General features: G+C 37.4%; 1 protein-coding gene across 1 annotated transcript in view; it reads right to left on the bottom strand.

The window, feature by feature from the left end:
- Positions 1-1,092: 1,092 nt before the first annotated feature.
- KDM4C (lysine demethylase 4C) overlaps positions 1,093-26,198 on the bottom strand; it is a 250,929-nt gene continuing 225,823 nt past the window's right edge. The window contains exons 20-22 of the mRNA XM_066568823.1: positions 7,613-7,732; positions 3,815-3,907; positions 1,093-2,075 (exon numbers count right to left, since the gene is read on the bottom strand). Coding sequence (XP_066424920.1) covers positions 1,899-2,075; positions 3,815-3,907; positions 7,613-7,732 — 390 coding nt within the window. The 3' untranslated portion in view covers positions 1,093-1,898. The remainder of the gene's footprint in view (positions 2,076-3,814; positions 3,908-7,612; positions 7,733-26,198) is intronic.

The raw sequence follows: 26,198 nt of genomic DNA on the forward strand, positions 1-26,198 counted from the left end.
CCCTCCCACAGGAGACAGCTATCTATGAATTTCTCCAGTGTGAGCTCATGCCAGGGGCAAGAGTTCTCCAGAAACTGCTGTAATGTGTGTCACTCTTCCACAGGGTACAGTTTTTCAGGCACAGCCTGCTCCAGCATGGGTCTGTCTTGGAGCCAGCTGGCCTTGACTCTGCTAGAAGCTTCCCGAAGCCACCCCTGTAGACCCCACTACAAAAACCCAGTCACACAAACCCCATACAGCATGATTATTAGCTGCACGCAATGCAGAAGGCAGCAGCAATCTTACATTTTGCAGATCTGTCATTAGTTTTTATCTTTTCTTTGCAGTAACAAAAAGAGCCCTGATTCTGTGAAATATGCCAGACAGCATCCACCACAACCCAGTGCCTTTAGAGAAAGTGCTATCAATTAGATATACATTCCAATTGTCACAGCTAAGCAATTTCTTAGACTAAAGGGATTCTGAGTGATTTCATGGTACAAGAAAAGATAGTTAATGTAACACAGAAAACTTACATTGTCACTTGAGGTGTCACATAGCAATTGAAAAGATTTCACTGCCCACTTGAAAAAATAAGAATAATCATGGAAAGGCTTCAGTGAAACAAAGATCTGTATGCCTCAGCATATAAAGGACTTGGTTTTTGTACAGAAAAAATCTCTGGGTCCATATATTCAGGGTTTTTTGCAAACAAAGCCCTAGAAACAGCAGTGCTCGGATTTAAATTGGATTTTGGAGGGCTCTTTTTCCTGTGGCAGACAGTCAGAAATCCTGCTGACTGTCCAATTTACAAGAAACAGATGATGTCATTTTGATAACGCTCCCTTCTAGGTTCACATACCCAAGTGTTCAGACAAATTCAGACTTTCTGCTTTCTGTGAAACATCCAGAAAGGTCAAGATACGAAAGACAGAAAGACAAGAAATGAAAGTACAGTACTTATCAACTCTGCATTTTAACATTAAGCATTAAGAGTGTCTGTATGTATATTCTGTTATGTTCAGAAAAATACAGCATATATTCTTGATTCCTACAGGTGTGAAAAAATAGGGTTCAAAATCACATCAACAGGAAAATGTTGCAATTGTAGTAAAGCATTTATTTATTTTAAAACATTATTACATTGCTAGAACATTATTTCAAAATAAAAGCCATAATATATTCATTCAAAACTAGGCTGTTAAGCATATATATTTAAACTCTAATTTTCATACACACAGTGAAAGAAATTTATATTTTACAAGTAGCAATTTTTAATAGACTTATGAAAAACATGTTTAAAAATAAACTGCCAAAATCTGTCTCTTTAAATATACAAAATACCCTTGCTGTGCTGAAGATACTTCCCTTAAAAGCCAAAAATACCTAAGTCAATAGCTGAGTCCACATCAAATCCTAGTGAAAACAGCAGTGACATAAAAATGTAAAAGCACTGTACAAAGTAAGTACAGCCTTTTTTGTCTCAGTACTGTACAAATCTGGTTTTGTTTTAAAAATGTTTTACAAAAACTGCTATTTTTGAACTTAACATCCTTTCCTATGTGCAGAAAAAAGTAAGCCACTGACATTACCTCTGTTTACTAAAATGTCTCCTTCTCAGAATTATGAATCAAAGAATTCAAAGGGAATTTTACCACTTATTTCAATGAGAGCAGGACTGAAACTTCTCCTCAGCATATCATTTATTAATCTCTCCTGGTTTTCCGCTGGTTTTATACTGCAAAATATTACAAATTCTTAAATACGCTTACTGGTGAAATCAGAACTCAAGTACTTCATATTACAAGGCTGGTGTATGGATTAGTTAATTGTAAAATGGAGTGTTCAATTAAAAAACCCAACAGGAAATAACGCTGCATGCTTTTTAATCAAGAACCCTTTCTCTTCTCTTGCTTCCTTTAAAGTCCTTTCTGGCATTTTTTCTGGAATGAGCTTTTTAAGAAGGTGCGGTATCCTGGATCATCCACATATTCATTCTTAAAGCGAGAACTCAATACTCTCTGCCTTTTCTTCTCTCCCAAGATAATATCTGCTCCATAAAATGTGTCTTCAAATCTCATGTCAGAAGCTGTAGACTAAAACCAGACATTAATTACACAGACATACAATTTTTATCTTTCCATATTTTGCATGTCCTATTCTGCATTAAATTCTCTATGTCTGTAGTGCTCATTGGAAACACATAAATAACATCTGTTGTTAGTCTGGATTTTATCCAGGGATCACACAGTCATGATAATTCTAGGTGAGAAAACAGGAAGTGATGCAACTATTGGGCAGGTTTGATCCTAGCAGAATTATGTAATATTCACCACCTTGTATTATTCAGGAAAGTTTTAAATGCAAGGTACTATGTCATGTATGCCTGAAAAGAAGCCTGGGTACTGCCTAATTTGCAAAGAATCAGGGTCACAGTTTGGTCACCCGTCACCAAATTTACACCAGTTGGGAATCCCCACTAACAAAGCAGTGGAACAACAAACAGCAAGCCATTTGGGTAGAATCAGAGGCAAAATATTTTGGACCAACTTATACTGCTGGAGTCATGGAAGAACTCCCAAGATTAAGAAAAACATCATTTAGAAGAAACTAGTGTCTTTTACTTCAATAAATAGAAACAGGATCATAGACCATCTTTAACTTTCACTGTGTTCAGCACAAGGAGAGGAAGGAGGTGTTGGGCATGGCTTGAGGACTAACCTGTATATTTCTAGTTTTTAAGGCACTAGTAAAAAATCATGCAGAAATTTCAATAACTGTTGGTGTGGTTTTTAGTCAGGTGGCCAAATTTAATGTTTTAAATCTATAGTTAACTTCTTAATGAAGTTAATATACAAATAAATAAAAAGACATTGATTTCTAAAAAATAAATTTTAAAAACAATATCATAAACCCCATTATTATTATTCTTATTATTACCCTGCATTCTAAACAAAAAAAAAAGTCAATGGTATGCTTTCCAAGTATAATAAAAAGCCCCATTAGATGGTTCTTTTAACATTTTCCAAGACATTTTAACTCTAATCAGGACACTGGAAGATTTGTGCATTTATCCCAAATTCACTGACATAAAGGTTTCCTAACCTAGAATGTTTGACCAGTGCACTTTACATCAGAAAAAACTGTCTTAAGACAGGTAAAAACAGTCATCTCCTCCAACAAATGTATGGAAGTACTTTCCCTTTTCAACCTCTATGAGTTACACTCTCTGTGAGGTTCAACACTTTTCCACTAGGCATACATATATAAAAATGTAGCTGGTGGATGTTGCTTGAAACAACAGGAAACTTAAAAAAAAGCAGCAAAGATTTGGTTTTAAACCAAAGACTAGTGAAATGCTGATAAATCCTGCCAGCAACATTAATGAGTTTTGATCAGTTATATTGTTTCTTACAAGAAGTTAATTGCCTTTTTAGTAAATTAAGGCTTTTAAAATCACAAAGCTCTGAGAAGCTGAAAAGTTTCTAAAAAACAATATCTGTTATAAGTAAACTGAAAGAACAGAATGTCTGTCAAATTAAATGTTTACTAACTTGGTCATTCCTGATCTGACAGATCAAACAAACACGATGTCCCTTTTAGGAGAAAAGATTATGTCTGACAACAGCATTTGCCTGTACTGGAGGAACAACTAACCATCTCACTAGCAAATGGAGACACATCCTAATTGGGCTGATTTAGCCACTCTGAAGAGCACAGGCTTCACAAAACATGAGTCTGTTTAAACCGAAAATCCAAAATAAATCCTAGTACAGTGTTATTGGTCTTTTGAGCATATACACATATTACAAAGTTAACATCAGCAAATACTCACTAAACGTGCTTTTACTCTCTTAGGAAGCTCTTCATCCAGTGTATATATTTCTTCTCTCTTCATTACTATTTGAGAACCATCTTCAAACTCCACCTAATTAAAAAAAAACCAGAATTTGAAAATAAAATAATAATTAACTCTTGCAGGAAGTTCTTGGAAATATTTCCATATGAAAATATATATGTAAGCAAAGAAGACATATACAGACATTTTGCTATCTGTTTTAGCACAAAATTAGGCTGAAACGTAAAAAATATTATTTCTTCGAATTTGCAACATATACTTCATTGGAAATAATACCTAAGCAAAGAGACTTCAAAATCAGCACTGACACATATATAAGGAAGTAAAAGTTTTTAGATTAGGAATGCTGAACAGTAACAAGACAGGCAACATTATTTTGAAGGAGTGACAGATTAAAATGTCCTTGTGTCATTTTTATTTGTCTCTAATTCTTAACTTGCTTCTGATAAATAAAAAATTAATTTTAACATCCTGTGATTCAAGGTTGAGGAAGACCATGTCAAAAGAAAGTGTGAGTGACAACTAAGGAAATACCAGTTAACAGAATTTTATTGAATCTGATGGAATTTCTTTTAAATGCTCTGTTCAGAAGATGAAAAGCTTTATCATGCTTAGGTTTAGATTTAATCCAATATGAACCCTGTTAGCAGAAAATGAGAAAGGAAATGTAACTAGGTGTGAGGAATGTTAAAATGCTGAGGCTTTGAAGCATTTAAGCTTTTTCAGTAGCTGCTGACTTTTTCCTCTAGTTTAATACTTCATCTAACAGTTGTGAACTTCAGCTATTATCTGTGACTGCAGTTTAGCTCCCACAGAAATGATAATTTATATTTTGGTATAAAAATTAGAAGTCCCATTCTACATCCTTAGGTAATTTAATGAGACTATGTGAATGACAACAGCACACTTGGCTAGAAGAATAAGCACATGTACAAACATAGGAGAATACTGATTTATCAAAAGTATTATTACAGATACAAATGAACAATCATGCATTTGAATTTGTAAATGGACTGTGTTTTTTTCAAATTAAAAGCTTGCTGTAGCTGAGTATGTCAGATTGATATGTGAACAGCTGAAAAATCCATATATCCATTCTCAAAAGCCAGGATACAGACTATGATCTATTAACTTCCTTAAAACCAATTTTTCCACTGCAACTAATAGGGCTGCACAAATCTGGAATGCATTTAAAATGCATAGAGCACACAAATGGATAATAAAATCACAAGAGTCATCCTTACTCCTTTCTGCTCCTGTTACTAACCCCATAAGCCTACTCTGTTAGCAGTATGTTAGAGGAACTTAAAGGTCAATTTGCCTTAATCTTGTTTAATTAAATGATGGCAATGCAGGGTGCAAGAACAGTCTTTCTGCTATTCCTGCTCCTTCCTGCACAATACATTTGGTAATATTTTTGCATATTACAGTTGGTAATAATGTTTTTTGCATCCCTGGTGAAAAAACTGGGTAGGAGATTAACTCTGACATTCCATGTGATAAGAAAATCTCTTCTTAAATGGTCAGTATATTTGTTTTTACTCACGGTGTGCAGTAGGATGCAAATATTCCATACCAGAGAATGCCATACTTGCAGTATGAACTATATTGCACATTTAAAATGAAGAGTAAGCGGCAGTTCTTTAGGTATAATCCAGCATACCACACTGGAAATAATTTGCCTACACTGATAGTAAACACAAGAGCTTCTCTAAGACTTTCAATAGCATCATGATTCATGCAAAATATAAACCCACAATTCCAAATCGCTCCAATTCAATTCAGATTGCAGATCTTACATTTCAAATCATCATTTTATCCAGTAAGTTATTTCACTTGGATTCTGCTGCTATATCATACTGTGTGATGTTACTATCTTCATGAGATTTTTTCTATAAGCACATCATAAATTGAAGGAAAAACTGTCAAAAAACAATTAATGGAGTGAATGGATAATTTAATAAACTCTAACTCAATTGCAAACCTCAATATAAGAAATCATCAAGAAATCAGCTGTAGATCACCTTAATAATTTCACTTGAGCATCTGCTTCATTTGGCAGGTTTAGCTCTGCTTAGGGATTGTGTAGGATACTGGCTGACAAATGAAAACTGTATGATACAAATTCTGGTGCATTTTGCCATAGCTCCTGCATGCTCAAGTACTGCTGCATTTGGTACAAATGTCTGATGAACATGACAAAAATTCACAGAATTTTTTAACTAAAACAGATTTGCCTTATGAGATCTAAGAAATCATGCAAAAGACTGGGTAAGAGAATCTCAAAGGTACAACACAGATCACACCAGATGAAAATAAACCTTTGTGTATGTGTGAGTCCTGGGAGCTTTTAGATACTGTTCAGAAAGACCAGAGTAAGAACTACTAGTATGTCTTGAAGTTAATCTTGCACCCTTCCTGTCATAAACTTTTTGCAGTCTGTGGCCACAGGCAGCCTCCTCTCTCATCCTGAAGACGAAATACTTGCTTGTCTCTACAGTTCTATGTATTGCAATATGGGCTCCCTCTAATCTTTAAACTCTGTAATTTCCCACCATGATACAGATTGTTAGAGGCAATTTACAGGAATTTATGTTTGTTATGCTGAGGAACTCTAAATCTTGCTGAGCCTCCACATTGTTTTGACTACGTCAAATTCCTTCAAATATGAAAGAAAACAACATTCATCTAATTTACCTCACAATATTCCTCAGAAGACTAGCTGTTAAAGATTAAACAATTTGAAGATAAATGTTACTATAGAAAAATAATCTTCATACTTTATAAAGAATTTTCGACCTTCACAACATAATACAGCTGCTAAATATAAGGGATGAGGTAAGATTTAGAGACTAGTTCAAGACTTTAGGCATTTGAGTGCTTGAATTCGATTGCAAGTCATTGGAAAAGTGAGAAGGTCAATGCAACAAGTAATTTGGTTTCCCTGTGCCTTAATTTATCTAGAGATATAACAGTAAATTTGCCATTTTGGTACAGTAATGTGAGGCCCCCTGATGAAAAGAGTTACATAAGTGAAAATGATTACATATATATAAAAGAAATGGATCTAGATTATCATTCTTTCAGAAGTGCTATTATTATTGTGATTGTTTTATTGCAGTTTCTACCATTCACCTGGGTACTCAAAGCTGCTGACTGATTTTTCTCAAAGGCAAGCTCAAAAAAAACAGTAATTGTTACTCTGAAATCAGAAGTCAGCTTTTTAGCTTTGCCTTCAGTGTTCAGTTCCCTTTTGCCTTTGCTGAAGATAAAATGCTCCTTAGATTAATTAATGAAAAAATGCCTCAGACAAAAGAATGTTATGTTTTTCTTCCTAATGTCTCCCCTTCCAACCTCTTATGAAATGCCTGAGGTTCATTGCAGGCTCATACAATACTTAATTTTATGTCATTAATCGTATAATTAGCTGTGAACTTACAAAATGAAAGCAAACAACCTGCAGAAAATAACAAATGTCATCTTTCAATCTTAATTTACACCTGTTTGACCGAGTTCTAAAAGAAAGCAAGTAATTTTCTTTCTGTAAGTAAATTTCTGAAATCTCTCTCCCAAACAGCGCACAGCACTTGCTACCGTTAGAAAGTTTTACATATTAGTTAAAGTGTGGTAACAGTTACAATAAGAATTCATGATACGGCCTTTCCAGTCTTCTTCCTTTCCAAGTGTGGCTGGCCACGCCAATGCTAGAGCCAAATGAGCAATTTACAATGAAGACATCTTAGCAAGCGCATGGTAATAAACACAGATACTCACCTGATACATGTGGGCTGTATTTGTTCCCAGATACTTTGCACCATACAGTTTTCCATCAGGCCATTTCACTTGGACAACCTCTCCCTCTGCAGGTGGACCCAGCCTTAGGCAATCTCTGCTCTATTTAAAGAAGATGGATTCTCAAATCAGTGAGTGAGCCACTGCACTGAAATTACCACTAAGATGCTTTTACAACTTGGTAATTGGAAAAGATTTATTACCATGCATGTTTCAAGTTTTATAATCCTGCTAATGGCCTAATCCTAATGTTAGCCCTTATGAAAATTAAATACTGACCAGAAAAACCCTCTTTACAGCTTGATGCTGCATTGGCAAGACAACATATACATAAATCAGATAGCTATCAGCAACTGTGATACACTTCGACCAAAATTAATTTCTAGCACACACTGAAAATAAGGATCACTAAAGTGCAATTGCATATGTGCAATGTTTTCTCTTTTACATATGCAAGTAGTTCATGTTTCGTTAACCACAGCACATTTTTTGCTGGATGCTATCTTTGCTGACTGAAACATACATGGATCAAACCATAAATGGTGAGAATGCCAGTAAGTTTTTTGCTTAGCTGATGGAGAAACAAAAGAATCCAAATGCTTGTGAAATAAAATTAGGGGAAAATATTTTTTTCTGTAGGACATAAAGCACTTTTGTTCCAATGGTTTGGTCAACTTTTGTGCCTGACTTGTTGAGCACATCAGAGCATCAGTAGCTGCAACATGTTCTTCCGATATGTCTCAGTATGACCTACATGACTCATTTTCAGAGCACACCAACCACAAACTCATAACAGCAGTTGCTCACATGAGAAAAAAAGAAAAGGACCCAAAAATGATATGGCACATCTGGGCTCATCAATTCTCTGCTCAAATCCTCACTCCAACAAAGGCATCTCTCCTTCATAGTGACTACATCACAAGACCTGTAATGTAAATTACTGCTAACTGAGTGGTATTCTCCTGGGTGTGAGAGGACTTAGTGACCACATTACCTGAGCTCATAAATGGTCTACAGTGGGAGGAGAGAAGATAAAGACAAGGACACAGGTATAAGGACTCAGTGACAGGACCTGGCGCTATCTCAGGTTGCCACAATACTATCACTGTTTTCTTAGATTTACATAGAATAACTTAGAAAAATATTTGTATTTTGAGTTGAACAATTCACTTCCAACAGAGGCCAATGATCATCATGACAAAGAACTTAAAATGTGGGAGCAAAAATGCACTCCAGTGATCCTCACTTGGACATTATCTTGATGTAATATCATTCTAGCCAAATCCAACCTTTACAAACTGATTTTAATCACACGTATCTTAATCCATGAGTTTCATTCAACATGGGATAAAAGAAATTAAAAGCTGGATTTTCACAGAAACACTTTCTTGCATGACAATACTGTCTCTGTCACCCCTCAGGTGTTTTGCAAAGGCTTTAAAATATGACCTCTGTGTTTGCCCAGCAAAGGTTGCTGTGATAAACACAGAAAGTATATCCTTTCAATGTCACCATACATTTGGAGTAGGCAGAATTACTGTATTACCCTTCCCAATACTTTCAGGAGAGGCAGGAGGAAAGGGGAAAGGATAGCTGCTGCAGTAGAATAGTTATGATTTTGCAGGGGACAGGGATTACTAAATGCTATCATGGCTCTGACTATAAATTAAATTAGACTGTATTCTTAGTTGTTCTCTCCTTAGTGATGACTGTCAAAGTGGTTACTGTCATTATGATACTTCTTCTGCTTTCTATTTATTGCAAAAGTAGAAAAAAGGAGCCTTGGCTAAGTGTCTTGAAATGAACTTTTAAAATGCATCATGGAATGGAATAAATTTCCTGAAAACAAACAATCTAACAACAATGTCAAGCCTAACATTAATTTTCCAAGAACAAAAGCCCAGCATGAATTACTCCCTTTGCAACTTCCACAAGAAAAAATATCTCACGGACTCTAGGATAGCTAATGGAATTGCTCATTTGGAAAATTAAGAGTCCTCATGCAAATAACCAGACAAATGACAACCTCATTCTTCATGTATCATCACAATGTTTTAGTCTATGGAACAGTATTTGGTAAATTGGTACTAGTTCTTATTAATTCCTACCAGAGCTGCTACCTTTTATTTTTCATAGGATCATAACCATTTGAGATTCTCTTTTTACTACACAAATAATTTTTACAATTTTTTTCTTGGGAATGATAAGATCCATTTCTTAGACTGACAAAGTGGCAAAAATGCAACCTCACTTTTTTCTCATATAACAAAAAGTCAGACAGCATATGGTTGGTATAACAATCCTTCAACATCCCCATACCAGCTGTAAATAACATACAGTGTGGGCTCAATCTACAATCAGCTTATAAACCATGCACATTTCCCATACAATTACATAATGTATTTCCATCTTTATAGAAATGGACAAATCATGCCCATCTGTACTGGAAATACAATTCACTTATATGCCCAGTTTCACATTCCTGCTTTTGCAGAGCTCAGAGCTCCAACTCCAACCATGACTAGCTATCTCTAAAGATGAATACTTCAAGGCCTCCCTGGACCATTAATTCAAGCATTCAACAACTCTCACAGTGAAAGAGTATTTTCTTAAGTGACGAAAAATCCTGTGCTGAGGAATTTCCTGTATTTCAGTTGGTACCTGATGTCTTTATTCCTGTCATTCTGCATCACCAAGAAGTGTGTGGCTTCATCCTCTTTACTTCCCACAACACATGTTGACATATTTGGATGAGATCCTTCTGAGTCTACTGCTCTCCTGAACAGTCCCAGCTCTGTCAGTTCCCTCATATCACAGATGCTTCCGTTCCTCCATCACTTTCATATCCTTTTACCATATTTGTTCCTCTATGTCCACATCCTTCTTGTCCAGGTAAGACCATAATTAGACACATTACTGCAGATATGGTCTCCCCAGTATTAGGTTTACAGCTATTCAAAAAGACACTTCAAGTGCATAACCTGTAAGTAATAATAATAATAATAATAATAATAATTCTGAAAGTTTTCTTGTTTATTAAAGGTAGTACATTCTGAGTTTAGAAACATTTATTTTGGAATTCATTATATACACTAAACTAAAATAGTAAGCAATCTATTTGCAATAGATTTTGGAATCCATTTTGAAATACTTGGGCTGTCTTTTATGCTGTCATGAAGGAATTCACATGCAGAGCACTACAGATAAAAAAGACATTTTTTCTATTTTTCTTCACATTCTGTTGTTTTTACCAGAGAGGTTGGTTTGATTTATTAAGGCCAGACACAGAATTTGCAAGTAACAAATCCAATTGCAGTGGCAGATGATGGTTCCCACAGACTAGGAACTGTGGAGTTACACTAAGAAAATAGAAGGAAGACTGCACCTGAAGCATGCACTGGAATCCAGGAACTTGAAATGTTGCGATCATGATGCTTGAAGAAAATATCTTCAAATACGTTCAAATGCTTTCCCCTAAATTAAGGCAAAGAGGTACAGATATTCTGGTCTAAGATGGACTTACTAACTGTTGAGACTATTTTCCTAAGCCATTAAAAACTGATGAACCTTGGATGCCAACAATTTCATTTCAACAATGTTTCCCTGATTTTCTGGTTACTAAATCAGCTATCTCAAACTCAATATTTTTTTTTATTGTACGACTATAAGAGCCTTTGACTTCTTTTAGATTTCATCCAAATGAGCCAACTGAAAACAAGTATCTACTCCGTGAACCTCTATATAGGCTTGCAGGATCAGTGTTCCTTCCACTGTAAGCCAAGCACAGGTTTGACTCCACCTGATGAACTTGAAAAGGTACCAGTCTATGAGCCCTGGTGATATGCAACCTAGACTCCAGAGGGAACTGGCTGGTGCTTTTCCCAAGCTACTCTATCATATTTGAAAATTCAGAGTAGTCAGACAAAGTTCTTGGTGACTGTAAAAGGAAACATCTCTTCTATTTTTTTAAATGAGAAGAAAGTATAGTCAGGAAAATACAGACCTTTGAGCTTCACCTCTGTGCATGAGACAATCAAGGAGCAGATTTTCATGGACGACATATTAAGGCACATGCAAGACAAGGAGGTGACCCAAGACAGCCAGCATGGCTTCGCTAAGGGCAAATCATGCCTGACTGATCTAGAGGCCTTCTGTGATGGTGTCCTGGTTCTGGCAAGGACAGGGTTAATTTTTGCAGTAGCCAGGAGGGGCCATGGATAGGGCCTGGAGGTTATTCTATATAGCCTCATGTCATTGTTGGGCACAGGGGAAGAGACTCTCTTCTGTGGAGAAGGAGTTCCGTCCAGTCAGTGTGGCACAGGATGCTGTCTGGTACTGTCTACTGCTGGGGAGAGCACTGGTCACTGTATCTCAAAAACTTGTTTAAAAATAGGAAAATTTGGCCAATATGGCACCTTTTAGGGGAGATATAAACCCAACAGTAGACAAATGTTTAAAACTGCTGCAGAAAACAATAATATTCTAATAGAAAACCACCAATAAGTCCATTCAAATCCAGGAGTCCATCACATCACCTGGCTCTTGTTAATGGTTTGGATGACAGCTGATTCCACCCTAACTCAAGAGAGCATACATGAGGTGTGATGATGAAGATCCCCAACTTGATCCTGCGATTGATAACTTAAGACTAGTGTGCTTGCTTCCAAAGCTGCTTTTTCCTCCCCTCATGCATAAGCATTCTGTAAAATGTCTCCTATCAGAATGAATAATATAAATATTCATTTCGATCAGATCAGAGTGGGAGATCAGTAAACTCAGTTCTGACATCTGCGCTCTTACAGTGAGCTTACTAGGGGAGAAAAGAATAAAACATTACAAGGTAAAAAACATTTGCAATCCGTAAGTAGCAAGTCTGAAGACCTTTCTCTAAAGCTAATGACTATTCCTGAGACATTTTCCTAAACATAGCTCTAAAAATTCATATATATAAAACAACCCCAATACAATAAAGATTAAGATTTCTTTTCCTATGCATGAAAAGAGAAGGCCAACAACTTGGAAAGATGTTGAAGAAAAAAAAATTATGGCATACAGTATTAAATGTGAATATTCTCTGCAAGTCTTCTTGAAGGTTACTCATATTCACCACTAACTCATCTGAATAAGCATAAATATTTTTATTATTGTGTTAAAGCAACTTCCTTTCTAGTGGGGGCAGAGGAAGCCACAGAGGCTGCTTCTGAGAGAGAAGCTCATCAGAACTTCTACTATGTCCAGCAGAGCCAATCCCTAAAGGCTGTGACAATGGACACATTGGCTGGCCCAATTAGAGAAGTTAGCAAAACCTCTGTGATGACATATTTAAGAAGGAAAGAAGGCGCGCAATTCCTTTCTCCCTCTCCTTGGAGGGATGGGGGAGGGCCCAGCCAGGCCATGCAGCCAGGAGCCCCGAGACTCAGGCTGGGAGCAGCCAAGGCCAGAAGCAGCTGCTGCCATCCCGATCTGCGAGTGGCCACGTGGCCAGGATGCGCAACTGGGGTGGCGCCCCGTGGTGGCTGGCATCTCAGCATGGCTCGCAATTAACTTTACTCTCTTAGCTCCTTATAGCCAGCTGTGCTGCAGACAAAAGGGCGGAAGTGGCGGCAGCAGCTTTTCCTTTCAATGGCCCACACGAGGAAAGGCGCTGAATGGAGCCGGCACCGCGGCAGCTGGCAGAGTTCCTGCAGCACTGGCAGGGACCATGTGACCAGCAGCGAGAAGCATGGAGAGCAATTCCCCGATGTGGACCCCGGTTGGGATCAACCTTTCAGCGCTGCAGAACTCTGTAGAAACTTTCCAGTTGATACAACTTGAGAATAAATGAACCTGTGGACAGCAATTCTCTCCTGAGTCAGAAAAAAGGAAAAGGTGAAAACACGCGGGTGCAACAATATGGTGACACTAAGGTTGGTGAAAAGGAGGGAGGGAGAGGAGGAGGTGCGCGCGGTGTCGTTGCTGAGATTCTTCTGCAAGCCATGGTGAGGACTATAACACAACAAACTGTTTCCCTGTAGTTCATAAAGTGCATGAAGCGATGAAGCATTCACCTGCAGCCCATGAGAAAAAGGTGCTTGCACTAGAGTGTGTGGATGCTGAAAAGCTGTAATCTGGTGAGAGTCTTGAACAGAGAGAGAGCAGGAACCTTGCTTCCAGACATAGAGGAAAAGGACCCTTGCTTTTATACTAGAGCACCTAATCCTTAAAAACAACATCCTGTGAACTAATGGCCTAAGAAAAAAACAGTTGTGGGATAACTGCTTTGCCCATGGGAGGGTCGGGTGGGACTGCTACTCATGAAAATTAGAACCATGTAGGAGAAATTCACAGAGAGCTGTCTCCTGTGGGAAGGATCCCACAGCATAGCAAAAGAAACTCTCCCTAAGTGAACTGAAGGAAGATTTTTACAAGTGACAGACTGACTAAAACCCCGGATTTGTCTCCCTGTACTGTCGGTGGGAAAGAAAGAAGGGGTGGGGGGAAAAGTGTTCTAAATGTTTATTTTAGTTTTCATTATTCTCTTTCAATTCTGTAATTTGAATTTTGTCATTCTGTCAACTTAAACCTTCTAAGTTTTTGAGCATGTTTTCCACTTAAAGTTTTTCCTTCACAATCCTTACCTCAAGTCATGAAACACCCTTTAATTTTTGTTTTCCTCTCCTCTGCTCAACTATAGCAGAAGAGAATGAGTCAATTTTTCATGGGTGCACTGGCATTTAGCCAATGTCAAACCCATGACACTTGTATCACTGTCTACAAACCTGAGGTTTACATTCATCAACTGGCATAAATTTAAAGTAAATTTTTATACAGGCAGAATAACCTCCTCTTTTTCTAAACCATTTAATTCTTTTGGAATGAGTTAAACAAGTTTCAGATCTACCACATCAGTAACATTCTTCCACCCAATTCCCAGGGGAATGACTCTACAAAATCCGTAACACAGAGCAGTCAACTGTCATCAAGCATTAACTAAGAAAACAAATCCGGCTGGCACCTCTTTCTTCAGGAGTGTTTTAACTGAGCAATCCCAATCCTATGAACAACCTCAGGAGCTACTGTTTTATCTTCCTCAATACTAATAGAACTGTTTATCTATTTAACTGGCAGACACTGTACTGAGCTTTGTTATTTTTCAAATCATTCTGGTTTAGACTGTATTCAAAATAAATTTTTTTTGTTTGCTTAAATTGTATTCAAATTATGGTATTTTCCTCAGTGTCATCTAGCAAACGTTTCTGTGTCGCCTTGACACTCCTGGCTTTCACTTCCTGATTTGCTTTGTTTCAAAAACAAGGTACAAAATGCTCCACTGTTTATTGAAATTGTTGTCAAATACCACTGATAGTATAATTGACATAAACAACACAGGTTAGAAGTGGTTAAGTGTGACTCTTGCAACAGGTTTTGTGAACTAGTAACTACTTCTAATCTGTTTTTTGCTGTATGGCATTGTAAACATAGCAAGAAAATAAAATATACAGAAATCTAATAAATTATTTCACTTAATGGTAATGGATTAGAATAAAAATACACAGAGCGTGACTGGGATTATTTTTCCTGAGATGCTATCAGTTTAAAGATAGTTGAAATGTTAGCTCAAACATGGTATTTGTAACAATTATTTTAGCTGAATGTAATTCTCATCTTTCAAAGTCACTCATTATTTCTGTATCATATGACACCATAACCCTCTAGGAAGATATATTTCAATCACTCAACAGCAGTTTTCCAGAAAGACTGTGTAAGAATCTATTTCACAGTGCTGCCACAGCTTTCTGTATTAGAAAGTTCTTCCAACTTTCCAACAGTATGTTCTTGTCCATGCAATCAGGCAAGATGGAATGGCAAAAGGCAGAGGTAAGCAGAAGCTTGGCTTCAGCCCCACAGTATGCCTGGTGAAACAGATCCTTTCTGTATTGTTCCACCCCTGCTGCAGAGGGGCCATGGCACAATATTTTAATCCTCCTCCTGGCAGACTGAAAGCTCATAATCTAGCCCTGAGGTTACAAAGATCAAAGAGAAGCAGATATTGAAAAGACTGACTAAAGAAAACTCAAATTCTGTAATTGCACTAAACTTGACTTTCCTACCTATCTACATATTATTTTTACTCTAAATCATACTGTCTTCATAAATTTATACATATTGTTAGAATCAATCAGAGAAACAGAAATTGTTCATTTTCTGTCATCCCCTGCATTTCTTAAATATCTAAGAATAGTGCAAACCTTACTGTTAGGCTATCTAACCACAATTTGCAAAGAGAATGCCATTGTATTGACTTTTATCCTAGAAATATCATGGTTTCTGAAAAATAACTTTAAATTAATGCACAGTCTCCAAAACTCAAAACACCAAAAACCTCTGTCCTCTTATATTTGAGAAACTGAAATGCACTTTACAGCAAACTGCATTCATAACACATTCATTTCAATTTAAAATAGATTAGTATTCTTCTGTTAATCACAAAATTAACAGTAACTTCTCACAACACAGACAAAACACACTAACTACATCTGATTTTCACTGGTAAGACTTAAAGTGGGTTTCTAGTCCCTAGATTTTAAACATGAAAAAGTAAGAAAAAATCCAGGCCTGATTATTTGGCTTTTGCACAGATACAGTCCTCATGGTTACTCCAGCTGAACTGCAGGATTAGCTATTATATTTTCCCCTTAAATTAGGACCTGTGTTAAATTTACTACCCTACCTCATTGCTACTAGGATACACATAATGAGATAGTGCTCCCTGTATCACCAACAGAAACCAGATGAAGATGGTTTAACATGGAGGAGTGCAGAAGCAATGCCAACAGCACAAGGTTGCCATAACATCAGGAAGTGGCCTTTCCAAGGCCATTCTGTAAAAGAACTTCATCCAAATTTTCTTCTCTGACTACATTCCTTCAGCTAATATTAATTTTCAACACGAACGCTAGTGATTAAGCTTCCACAGTCCTGCACACTGGTGATTGTTTCATAAAAGGAGCATGACAAATGCAATTACAACCAATACCTCCAATTTAGAAAAGCTGACCATACAGAAAAATATCACATCACAAACTCTGAATATATCTACCAACCCCATTAAAGTGCAAGTGGAGAAACAAATTGTGGAAAATCTCTGAAACAACCACTAATCTCAATAGACTGCTGAACTGTTTTTCTTTCCAAAGCTGATAGGATATACTAGTTGATGCAAATTTTTAGAAATACAAAATTAGGTCTCATGTGTTCCAAGACAATTTGAATGGAAAGGAGAGTGGTAGCTAATTTGTCACAGTCAGATTTTTATCTAAACAGGAACAGCAATTTACACAGTGCATTAGCATTTGAAAGAGAAGGCCTGATTCCCAGGAGTGCAGTTCCGGCTTTGAATTGATATAAATTCAGTGAAATCACCAGATTAACAGAATAGTTACTGTAATTCAACAAATTTAGCTTTGAATCACGAAATGGAGTATAAAAATACTTCAAATTGACGTATAATATGTTGTCTTTAAAATATTACTGAATGTTCTCCTACAAACTGAATATATGCTTTTACAAAGGAAAACTGGAATATAAATGGGACCATTCATTCTCACATAAATCTAAAAATTTCTTATTTTCTATCCAGCTTAGAAAGTTACTATTTTAACCATTGCATTGCCTTTCAGTGAAGTGTTAATAATATAAATTCATGCATAATGCTAATTGATAGACATAGTTTTCCAGAAGACAACTCAAACCACTGCAGAATGCAACTTAGGATGTCCAGGGTGGTACTGGGCATCACAATAAGGCACAGAAGAGAGGACACTAAAGGGTACAATACACTATTATAGGACAAAACTGAGTGTCAGCAGTAGGAAGATGAAGTTGCCAAGGACACCCAGATGTCTAATTAGCTATGAGGAACAAGGGTTCTGCAGTGCAGCAGAAAATCCTATCTTATGCTTACACCAAAGTCAGATGAGACTGAACGCTACAGTAGTGCCTCCTATCCTGCCCACCTGTATATTTGCTCCCTGTGAATCCGTTACAGTTGGATAAGTAAAAAGACCAGCTCATGTGCTGCTCCTGCCCCTTCCTTGGGATGCAACACAGACACGAAGGAAAATATGAGTTTTCCAACACCTCCTCCACTGACCCCCGGTAAGTCTGGTAATAACCTTCTTCTGCACTACAGTATTGTAAACTAACAGATGAAAAATTTCTACAATTCCTGGATTTCCCCAGAAAAGAGGTGGGAGGTGAAAAAACTCTCCTATCCCAATCCCAGCAGTCCCACCTTACCTCAAAGATTCCTGTGCAAATTCTAGTGATTTCACCATGCTCTATAGGCTCATCACAGCTGTACTCATTGTGGCCCCAGGCAAGGACACACATTGCCTTTGCAAGTGGAAGAAATGTTGTAATATATTTCTTTCTCTCACCTGCCTCACTGCAAAGTCAGCCATCTTATCATGAACTGCAAAGTAATGATTTATCTTCCATTTTGTTTCTCCTACAAGGCATTATGCATTACCTCTCCTGTGAGGCATTAACTTCAACTCATCTAACATCATTATTGTTAGGATCCATAAAGCATTTCATCATAAAGGGGAAAGGCTATTCTACAAGGAAATGGTACAAAGATAATACTATTTGAGGCTCTAATTTGCCTATTAGCTGTTCGATATTCATTTTTTATGCTTATCTATTAAGTTGCCTGTCTTCCTGCTGTAATAGGAAACAAAAAAACAAGAGCAACAGAAAAATTATTCATACTCTCCATAATAAAGTGAAAGTGACTCACTTAAATCAAGAGTGATAGTACTGTACAACAAGTTTTAGATTAAAATAAGACTACTACATCTGTTGATGCTTTGTAGCTTCAAGAGTTAAACAATGGAATAAAACCCTTTAATCTGTAGCCTTAGACCTTAGTTTTTCATTTTGAAATAGCTTGATTTTAACTTACTAAGAGCACAGTTTTCAAAACAGGAATTAATTTGTATTAGTATCCAGAAGATGCAAACAATTAGTCACATGTAAAAACAATACTATTCTGTGTATCAGCATTTGTAAATCTAGTGAAAAAGTTCACAACTACAAAAATGTGTTAAAATAAATTTTCCCTGTTCACAAACTCAAAGTAAATTCTTCATAACATATATAAATATTAAAACTATTGGAGTATTTCACAGAATAAGTATGTAAAATCCTATACAATCTCTACAAATCCATCAAGCCAGAAAAAAAAAAACCTAAGTTTTTTCTGAAATATGTCATGCAGCTCTCAAATTTGTTTTCCAAAATTTTTTCAGAATTACTTGTCAATGATCAAATCATACAACTTGCTGAGTAGTGAGTTTAATTACACAGCAATATTGTTATGCTACAAAAAACAAATGTACCAACTCAACATGAATTACACATTATTCAGTTTATAGACTCAATGTCACAGCTAAGAAACCTTTTGGAAAGCTGCTAAACCAATTATAATTCATTATGTGTCTTTTGCCACATCACAAAAACAAATCCCACTTTTGACTAAGTTTATACCAAATACAATCTAGCCTCTTGCTACCTTCAGAAATGAATTTCATTCCTACTTCACATTCTCAGAAATTGCTGGTGATGGCAGTACTGGAGTGCACCTAAAATCTACGGATTGCCTAGAAAATTCAGCCATTCTAATTTCCTTACCAATTTTTACAGATTTACATGCCATTATAATAAAACTTGAACAATAAACAATTATTGTATGCCAGCCATCAAATGGATCTTTCACAAAGATGCAGTAAACACTCATCTATTACTAAAACTACTATTTAAAACTTTAATTTGAACAGGTAGACAAGCAGAAAAGAGTTGTCAGAAGAATAAAGAGAGAAAGGTATACAGAAAAGAAATCACTAGGAATAAATGCTGGACACTAGTCAGAAAATCAGTAATTTTTAATGCCAAACAAGGTTGATAGAAGAAAAGTAATGTGTCTTCTTTGTAAGACAGATTGTCAGAAGGGAATTACTAGGGACTGTGTTCTTCTGACAATTCCCTTGGGAATTACTGGGCTAGAATCAAAACTTCTGTTTTTTTAAACATACAGATAGATGGACATTAAACGGGCTCTCAAGACTTACGTGCTAGCCCAGTATCTCAAAATGTCTATTGTTCAAGAAGTATGGCTTTCAAAAGCAGAGGTAAATGTATTAACATAACAGATAGTGAGAAGCTGACTGAGTATCACATCTGCAGACACACACTTCCTGCACCAGTCGAAGTCAGTAGTCACGGTCAAAGTCATTAGAGAGAAGTTCCTGAAAACAAGATTTTGTTCTTGAAACTACATCCTGAGCACTGACACTTACAGCTCTTAAAGTGAGCTACCTTTCTAATCTGCAAATGCAAAAAGTCCCACCAAAATAATTTCACATTACAGTTTTCTACTAGTATTCCCTTTAGCTGGCCTGCAGAAAATAAGTTTTGAAAAACTGTCCAGCTAAATCCCATTTGTTCTGCATCTCAAAGGAGGATGAAGTAAATCTGTTCTGTCTCTCATTTATCTAATAATACACAATTGTTTTGGGACAATCTGTATTCATCCTAACTTATTCACCTGTAAATTACCCCAATTAGTTCCCCTTGTCTCAGGTAATTATTAAGGCTATTAATGCCTTCACAGTTTCAAACCCCTTTGAGGGATATCTTGGGCAGGAAGGATCATGTAAGAAAGTCCATGATAAGTCAGTAAGTCCGTGATAAAAGCAGACAGAACTGGCAGCTTTACACACACAGTGTATAGACTGCATGTGTGTACAGTAGAGTGCATATATAATAGAGTGGGTCATGTGATATTAAAACTTTTATTTCATAATTTTGCAGGAAATAAAGTGAGTATTTGTTGCCTGGAATAGTAGAGGATTGCAAAGAAATCCTCATGTAAAATAGTTGTGGGTTATTTCATTAACAGATTCTTAAACTACATTGCTATCACACTGACAGGTTTCTCTTAAGATACTAGTAACTAAAATGTGGGGCTTTTTCTGGTTTTTTTTTTTAACAAAGAAAGCAAGGAATAACAATTTTAGATGCTGTAAAATCTATGTGCACAAGGTAAGAATTTGTAGCCTTTGTAATAATTTCAGTAAATTAGTTTGGTTGTCAGAGTTCTCAAGAGCCCTGTTCCTCTCTCTCCTAGAGTGGCAAATTTAAAGTATTGATAGACAAAGAAAGACAGAGTTTAATCTCCTCCTTTTCTCTTCATACTGAGGGCTTTCTTGGGTCCACTGCTGCAGGAAAGTACTTGAAATAAGTATCAACAAAATTCTGTTAAGGATTCAAGTATCACTGCTGGTATGTTAAAAAATTGACTGCTTGGTGGTGCTTTCTTCATGCTTGATTTTTTTTCTCAAGATAAGGTGGCATCCACTTAAAAAGAACTGGCAGGCCAAAAAAAAAAATCAAGGAAAATGTTGGATGGAGCAATGTGACACATGTTAAAAGGAACTGAAATTATCTCTGAACAGAGAGATCTAGCTGGAGCTCAGGAAAGAAAGGAGAGTTTATCACCTTAACAAGAAGAGGCAGCCAGCTCAGGAGAACTACAAGGATGCTGTGAGGTTATGCAGCGAGAAAATTAGAAGGGCCAAAGCCCAGCTAGAATGTAATCTGTCTACTGCCATAAAAGACAATGAAAAATGTTTCTGTAAACATTCACACCAAAAGGAAAGCTAAAAGGATTCTCCATCCTTAACTGGATGCTGTGGGAAAACATAATGACAAAGAATGAGGAAAAAGCTGAGGTACTTAACCACTTTCTTTGCTTCAGTCTTTAATACCAGTTGTTCTGTGAGAACCAGTCCCTTGAGCTTGAAGATGGGTAGGCAGCAGAATGAAGCCCCAACAGTCCAACAGGAAATGGTCAGCAACCTACTACACCACTTAGACACACACAAATCTATGGGACTGGGTGGGATCCATCCAGAGGTACTGAGGGAGCTGGTGGAAGAGCTTGCTGAGCCACTTGTTGCATCATCTACCAGCAGTTCAGGCTAACTTGGGAGGTCCCATTGAATGGAGGCTGACAAATGTTACACCCATCTTCAAGGTGGATCAAAATGTGAAATCAGGGAACTACAGGCCTGTCAGACTGAGTGCCAGGGAAAGTGGCACCTTCCCTCAGTGCCAAGGAAAGTCATAGAGCAGATCATCCCAAGTGTCATGAAACAGCATGTGCAGTACAATGACACAATGAGGCTCAGCCAGCAGGGATTTGTGAAAGGCAGGTGCTGCTCCATCAACAGGATCTCCTTCTGTAACAGGGTGACATGCTTAGTAGATAAGGAAAAGGGGATATATCTTGTCTGCCTGGACTTTCATAAAGCTTTTAATGGCATTTTACGCAACATTCCCCTGGAGAAACTGTTTCTGTGGTTTGGGCAGGCACATTGGTCACAGAGTAAAAAACTTTCTGCAAGTCTGGGCTTAAAGTAGTAGTGGGTGTAATTACATCAGCTGGGAGCTGGTGGTCAGTGGTGGTCCCCAGGGTGCAGTACTAGGGGCAGTTCTGTTCAATAATTTCATTGATGACCTGGACAACAGGATCAAATGAATGGTCAGTCATTTTATGTGATTGCAAAACACCAAGTTGGGTGGGAGTGTTGATCTGCTGAAGGGAAGATTCTGTGATTGTGTAAGGCTCTGCACTGGGATCTGGAATCTGGACAGGCTGGATTGATGGGCCAAGGCCAGTGGTGTGAAGTTCAACCACAGTAAGTGCTGGGTCCTGCCCTTGAGTCTCAGCAATCCCAGACAGCATTCCAGGTTTGCAGAACGCCAATGGCATCCTGGCCTGTACCAGCAATAGTGTGGCCAGGAGGACCAGGACATGGATTGTCCCCCTGTACTCAGCACTGGTGAGGCCACACCTCAAATCCTGTGCTCAGTTTTGGGCCCCTTTCTCCAAGACTGACATTGAGGTGCTGGAGTGTGTACAGAGAATTGCAACGGAGCTGGTGAAGGACCTGGAGTACAAGTCCTGTGAGGACTGGGTGAGGAAGCTGGGGGTGTTTAGCCTAGAAAAAAGAAGGCTCAGGGATGACCTTATTACTCTCTACAACTGCCTAAAAGGAGGCTATAGGCCAGGTGCCATTTGGTCTCTTGTCCTAGGCAACAAGTGCTGCCTTGTGAAATGTGATCTGAGATGTGAGAAAATGGCCTCAGGTTGCCCTAGTGAAGGTTTAGATTGGAAATGAGGAAAAATTTCATCAAAAGAGTTATCAAGCACTGGAACTGGCTGCCCTGGTTGCCGTCAAAAGACATGTAGAGATGGCACTTACGGGCATGGTTTAGCAGTGGCCTTGGCAGATTAGGTTAATGGTTGAACTCAGTGATTTTAAAGGTTTTTTCTTACCTATATGATTCTGTGAAAATTAATTTCCCATTCCTGCTTTTGACAGCTGTAATCTGAATGCCTTAACCAGAACTAATACATTTTTTAAGAGGATGCTTTCTGGATTTTATCAGAACCTCAGAAAATTGCCAAATTGTGGTTCTGCAAAAAATCCTCATGAACTCCTGAATACAGGATCAATTGTTCTTCCAAACACATCTAATTTCATCAACACTTAATATGTTCTTGCTTTTAAGGAATAATTACAGCAGCATTCCATAAGCTACCATGTTAAAACAATGTTATTTGATTTATAGATTTTAGTAAGTAAATTCACTCTGGGCTGTGGACATGACTACCCACAGTTCAACTTCACCTTCTCAATGGATAACACCAACATTTATACACTTGCAAGTAAACTAAAACACAGTGTGGTTATGTCATGGCAGCAATTACACTCCTTTTTGTTCACCTAGTTTTCTTGATAACCACCAGGTGAATCCATGATATCGAAGAATTCTCTGTAAACTCATCACTGAAGGACCAGGGCACTTAAGAGGACAATAGCCTAGAAGGACATTTGCTGCTTCAGGAGATGTGTGCTCAGCTCTCCTGTAATCAGACCTCTCAATAGACATGCTTTACTCCGCAATTATTTTTTTTATTCCTTGCAATCAATATAATATGGTGGTATCCAACTCCCCCCAAACATGGATACTGCTAAGCCTCCCTGTTCTTTTGTGATTTTAGTAAGGTAACATGGGAACAACTTCATCCAAATCTTACACATATATGTATATAAAGCATATTGGCAGCCACAATATATACAGAAACAAATAAATCTTCTGGCTATATACCAAGAGTAATAACTTCTAGCAAAATTCTGTGATATGCCAGTGCCATAGCCATTAGGTATCAAAACAAGAAACAAAAACCAAAACAAACAAAAAACAAAACAAACAAACAAAAGATCAAAACAAACCAAACAAACAAACAAAAAATGAAGGAATTGTGCAATACCCTCCCCTAAATGATGAGACCAAAGAACTCATGATTATCCTGATGCATAATCTGTGAACTGACATCTAGCCTACTGGTCAGAACAGTAATGTTCTTGGTGCTGTGCTAGGGGCTGTTTGACAAGTTAGGGAGCATTAATACTTCAAGTGGCAAGTGGCACACATAAATGCTGTCTGTTGGTATCAGTTACTCAGGGCTGCAGTATATGCACTCCCTAGTTGTGTCCATGCATCATTAAACTAACCACGGAAGTTGTCATCTCATGTCCTTAAGGATATCATGTACTGTCCCCCTTACTTAAGTCTTGCCATGAATTACAGGAGGGATTTGTCCTGCTGTTGCTTCCAGGAGTATCCATATACCTCTTTACACCTCTAACACCTTCTGGGTTGAAGGAAAACAGGTTGGTTAGCATACTGGACAGCTAACTCATAGGTTTAAACCCTGTAATTGAGGAGTAATTAGTCTAAGAAATCAGGTATAACACCCAAGAAATAAATAATGTTGAAATTAAAAAATCTAAATATGTGTCTACAGTTAAAACACTTAATAACTTCCCACCTCATATATGTATTAAATGCTAACACAAACCAAGAGAAATGCACATGAGAAGAGATCAGTGTATACCCTGATTTGGTTGTTATTGAATGCAAAGAGAGTTTCATGAAGCTTAAAGACTGAACTTTTGCTGCTCCCTATCTTCCTCCTAAAAAATAAATCACTGTGTCTGAACATTGGAATTCTGGTTTATTGTGAGCTGAGCTGAAATTATGTAGTGGATTCAGCACATCCTGGAAGAGCAAAAAGCTCCTGCTATCTTTGTGAGCAGTGAAAACAGATTAGAAAAATAAGTTCTTCAACAGGCAGCAACATTTCTTTTACACCAGATCTGATGAACAAGTCTTCCCAGCAGGACTAACACCTGATATGCACATTGCATGGATTAGTAAGTTTTAGTCTGAGAAGAAGAAAAGAACCACTTTTTTCAGCAGTTCCAGTAACTGCTGCAGGTATATTATCTAATGAAAATACAAGAACATTTCTCTAAGAAATGTGAAATTCGTTTGGTGTTTCCATCAAACAATTATATGTTGTTCATCCACTATCTGTGAAGCACTGAGGCATATCCAGACCTGATTAAATTTATTCTTAGCTCCAGATCAGACTTCCCCACTAGGACAACAAGAAGTTCTTCACCTTTGCCTTACCAGATCCTTGATGCAGCAGGCATTTACAGAAGGGGCTTCTAATAACAACATAGCCACATTTACTTGGTATCTAGATCATCCTAAATCAGAATGTCATGATCGTTGATCATTAACAGAGACTTTTGCAGTGTTTCGCATTAAAGGACAAATTTTCAAAGATGTGTAAGAGAGATTTGGTGACTGACTTCTATTCAGACCACTGGGACGAGAACAGCTCAATTTCCAATCTAAAATGCATCCTCTCAAATACCATATTTTTAAAAGATGCCAGACTTTTCAATAACTAAGAAGCTTCTAAGAACAACAGTATCATTTCTACTGATACATGTCAGTTAATGCTCCTTTCAGGAAAATATGAGGTCTGCAAAAAGCAGAAGAGCTCAAAGACTTTCACAGGAGAAAAATGTGGAGTGCTCCTAGGAGTTGTATCCCTTGAGCTGCAAAGCCAGCATTCTCTGGCGCTGCTCTGTAAGCCAGGCTCTTCCCCACTACATACTGAACAGGACTAAGTGAAAAGTGGTCTTGCAACAAACAGCACTTTTGCCTACCAGTGGTCCCTGGAGGCTTTTACTTCTGGAAGTTAGTAGGAAGTACACCAAAAGTCCTAGCTTAGCACATAAAAGACTCAAGAGCACCATGAAGGTAAATGAGTATTAGAGTCACATTACGAGAAAGATGTCAAAGGGCACCCGATGAACACCACAAAGCTTAACATCCAATGTATTCATTGCAAACATGGAGGGAAACAGAATCTTTCTCCAGCTGCAAATTTTGCTCATATATGCCAAGTGCACAATGTGGTTTTCAACAGTTACGAGAGCCATGGTAGTTCATGTAAGTGCATAAGGGAAATCAAAATCTCAGTTGCCTTTTGAAAATGTAATACACTATACTACACATAGATAAACTACTATCTTTTCCCTAATGATTTTTATCATTACTAATGTAATCTCACAAACAAAATATCAGGACGTGTAAA

This window comes from Molothrus aeneus, chromosome Z (assembly GCF_037042795.1).
Source record: "Molothrus aeneus isolate 106 chromosome Z, BPBGC_Maene_1.0, whole genome shotgun sequence".
In the NCBI taxonomy this organism is placed as follows: domain Eukaryota; kingdom Metazoa; phylum Chordata; class Aves; order Passeriformes; family Icteridae; genus Molothrus; species Molothrus aeneus.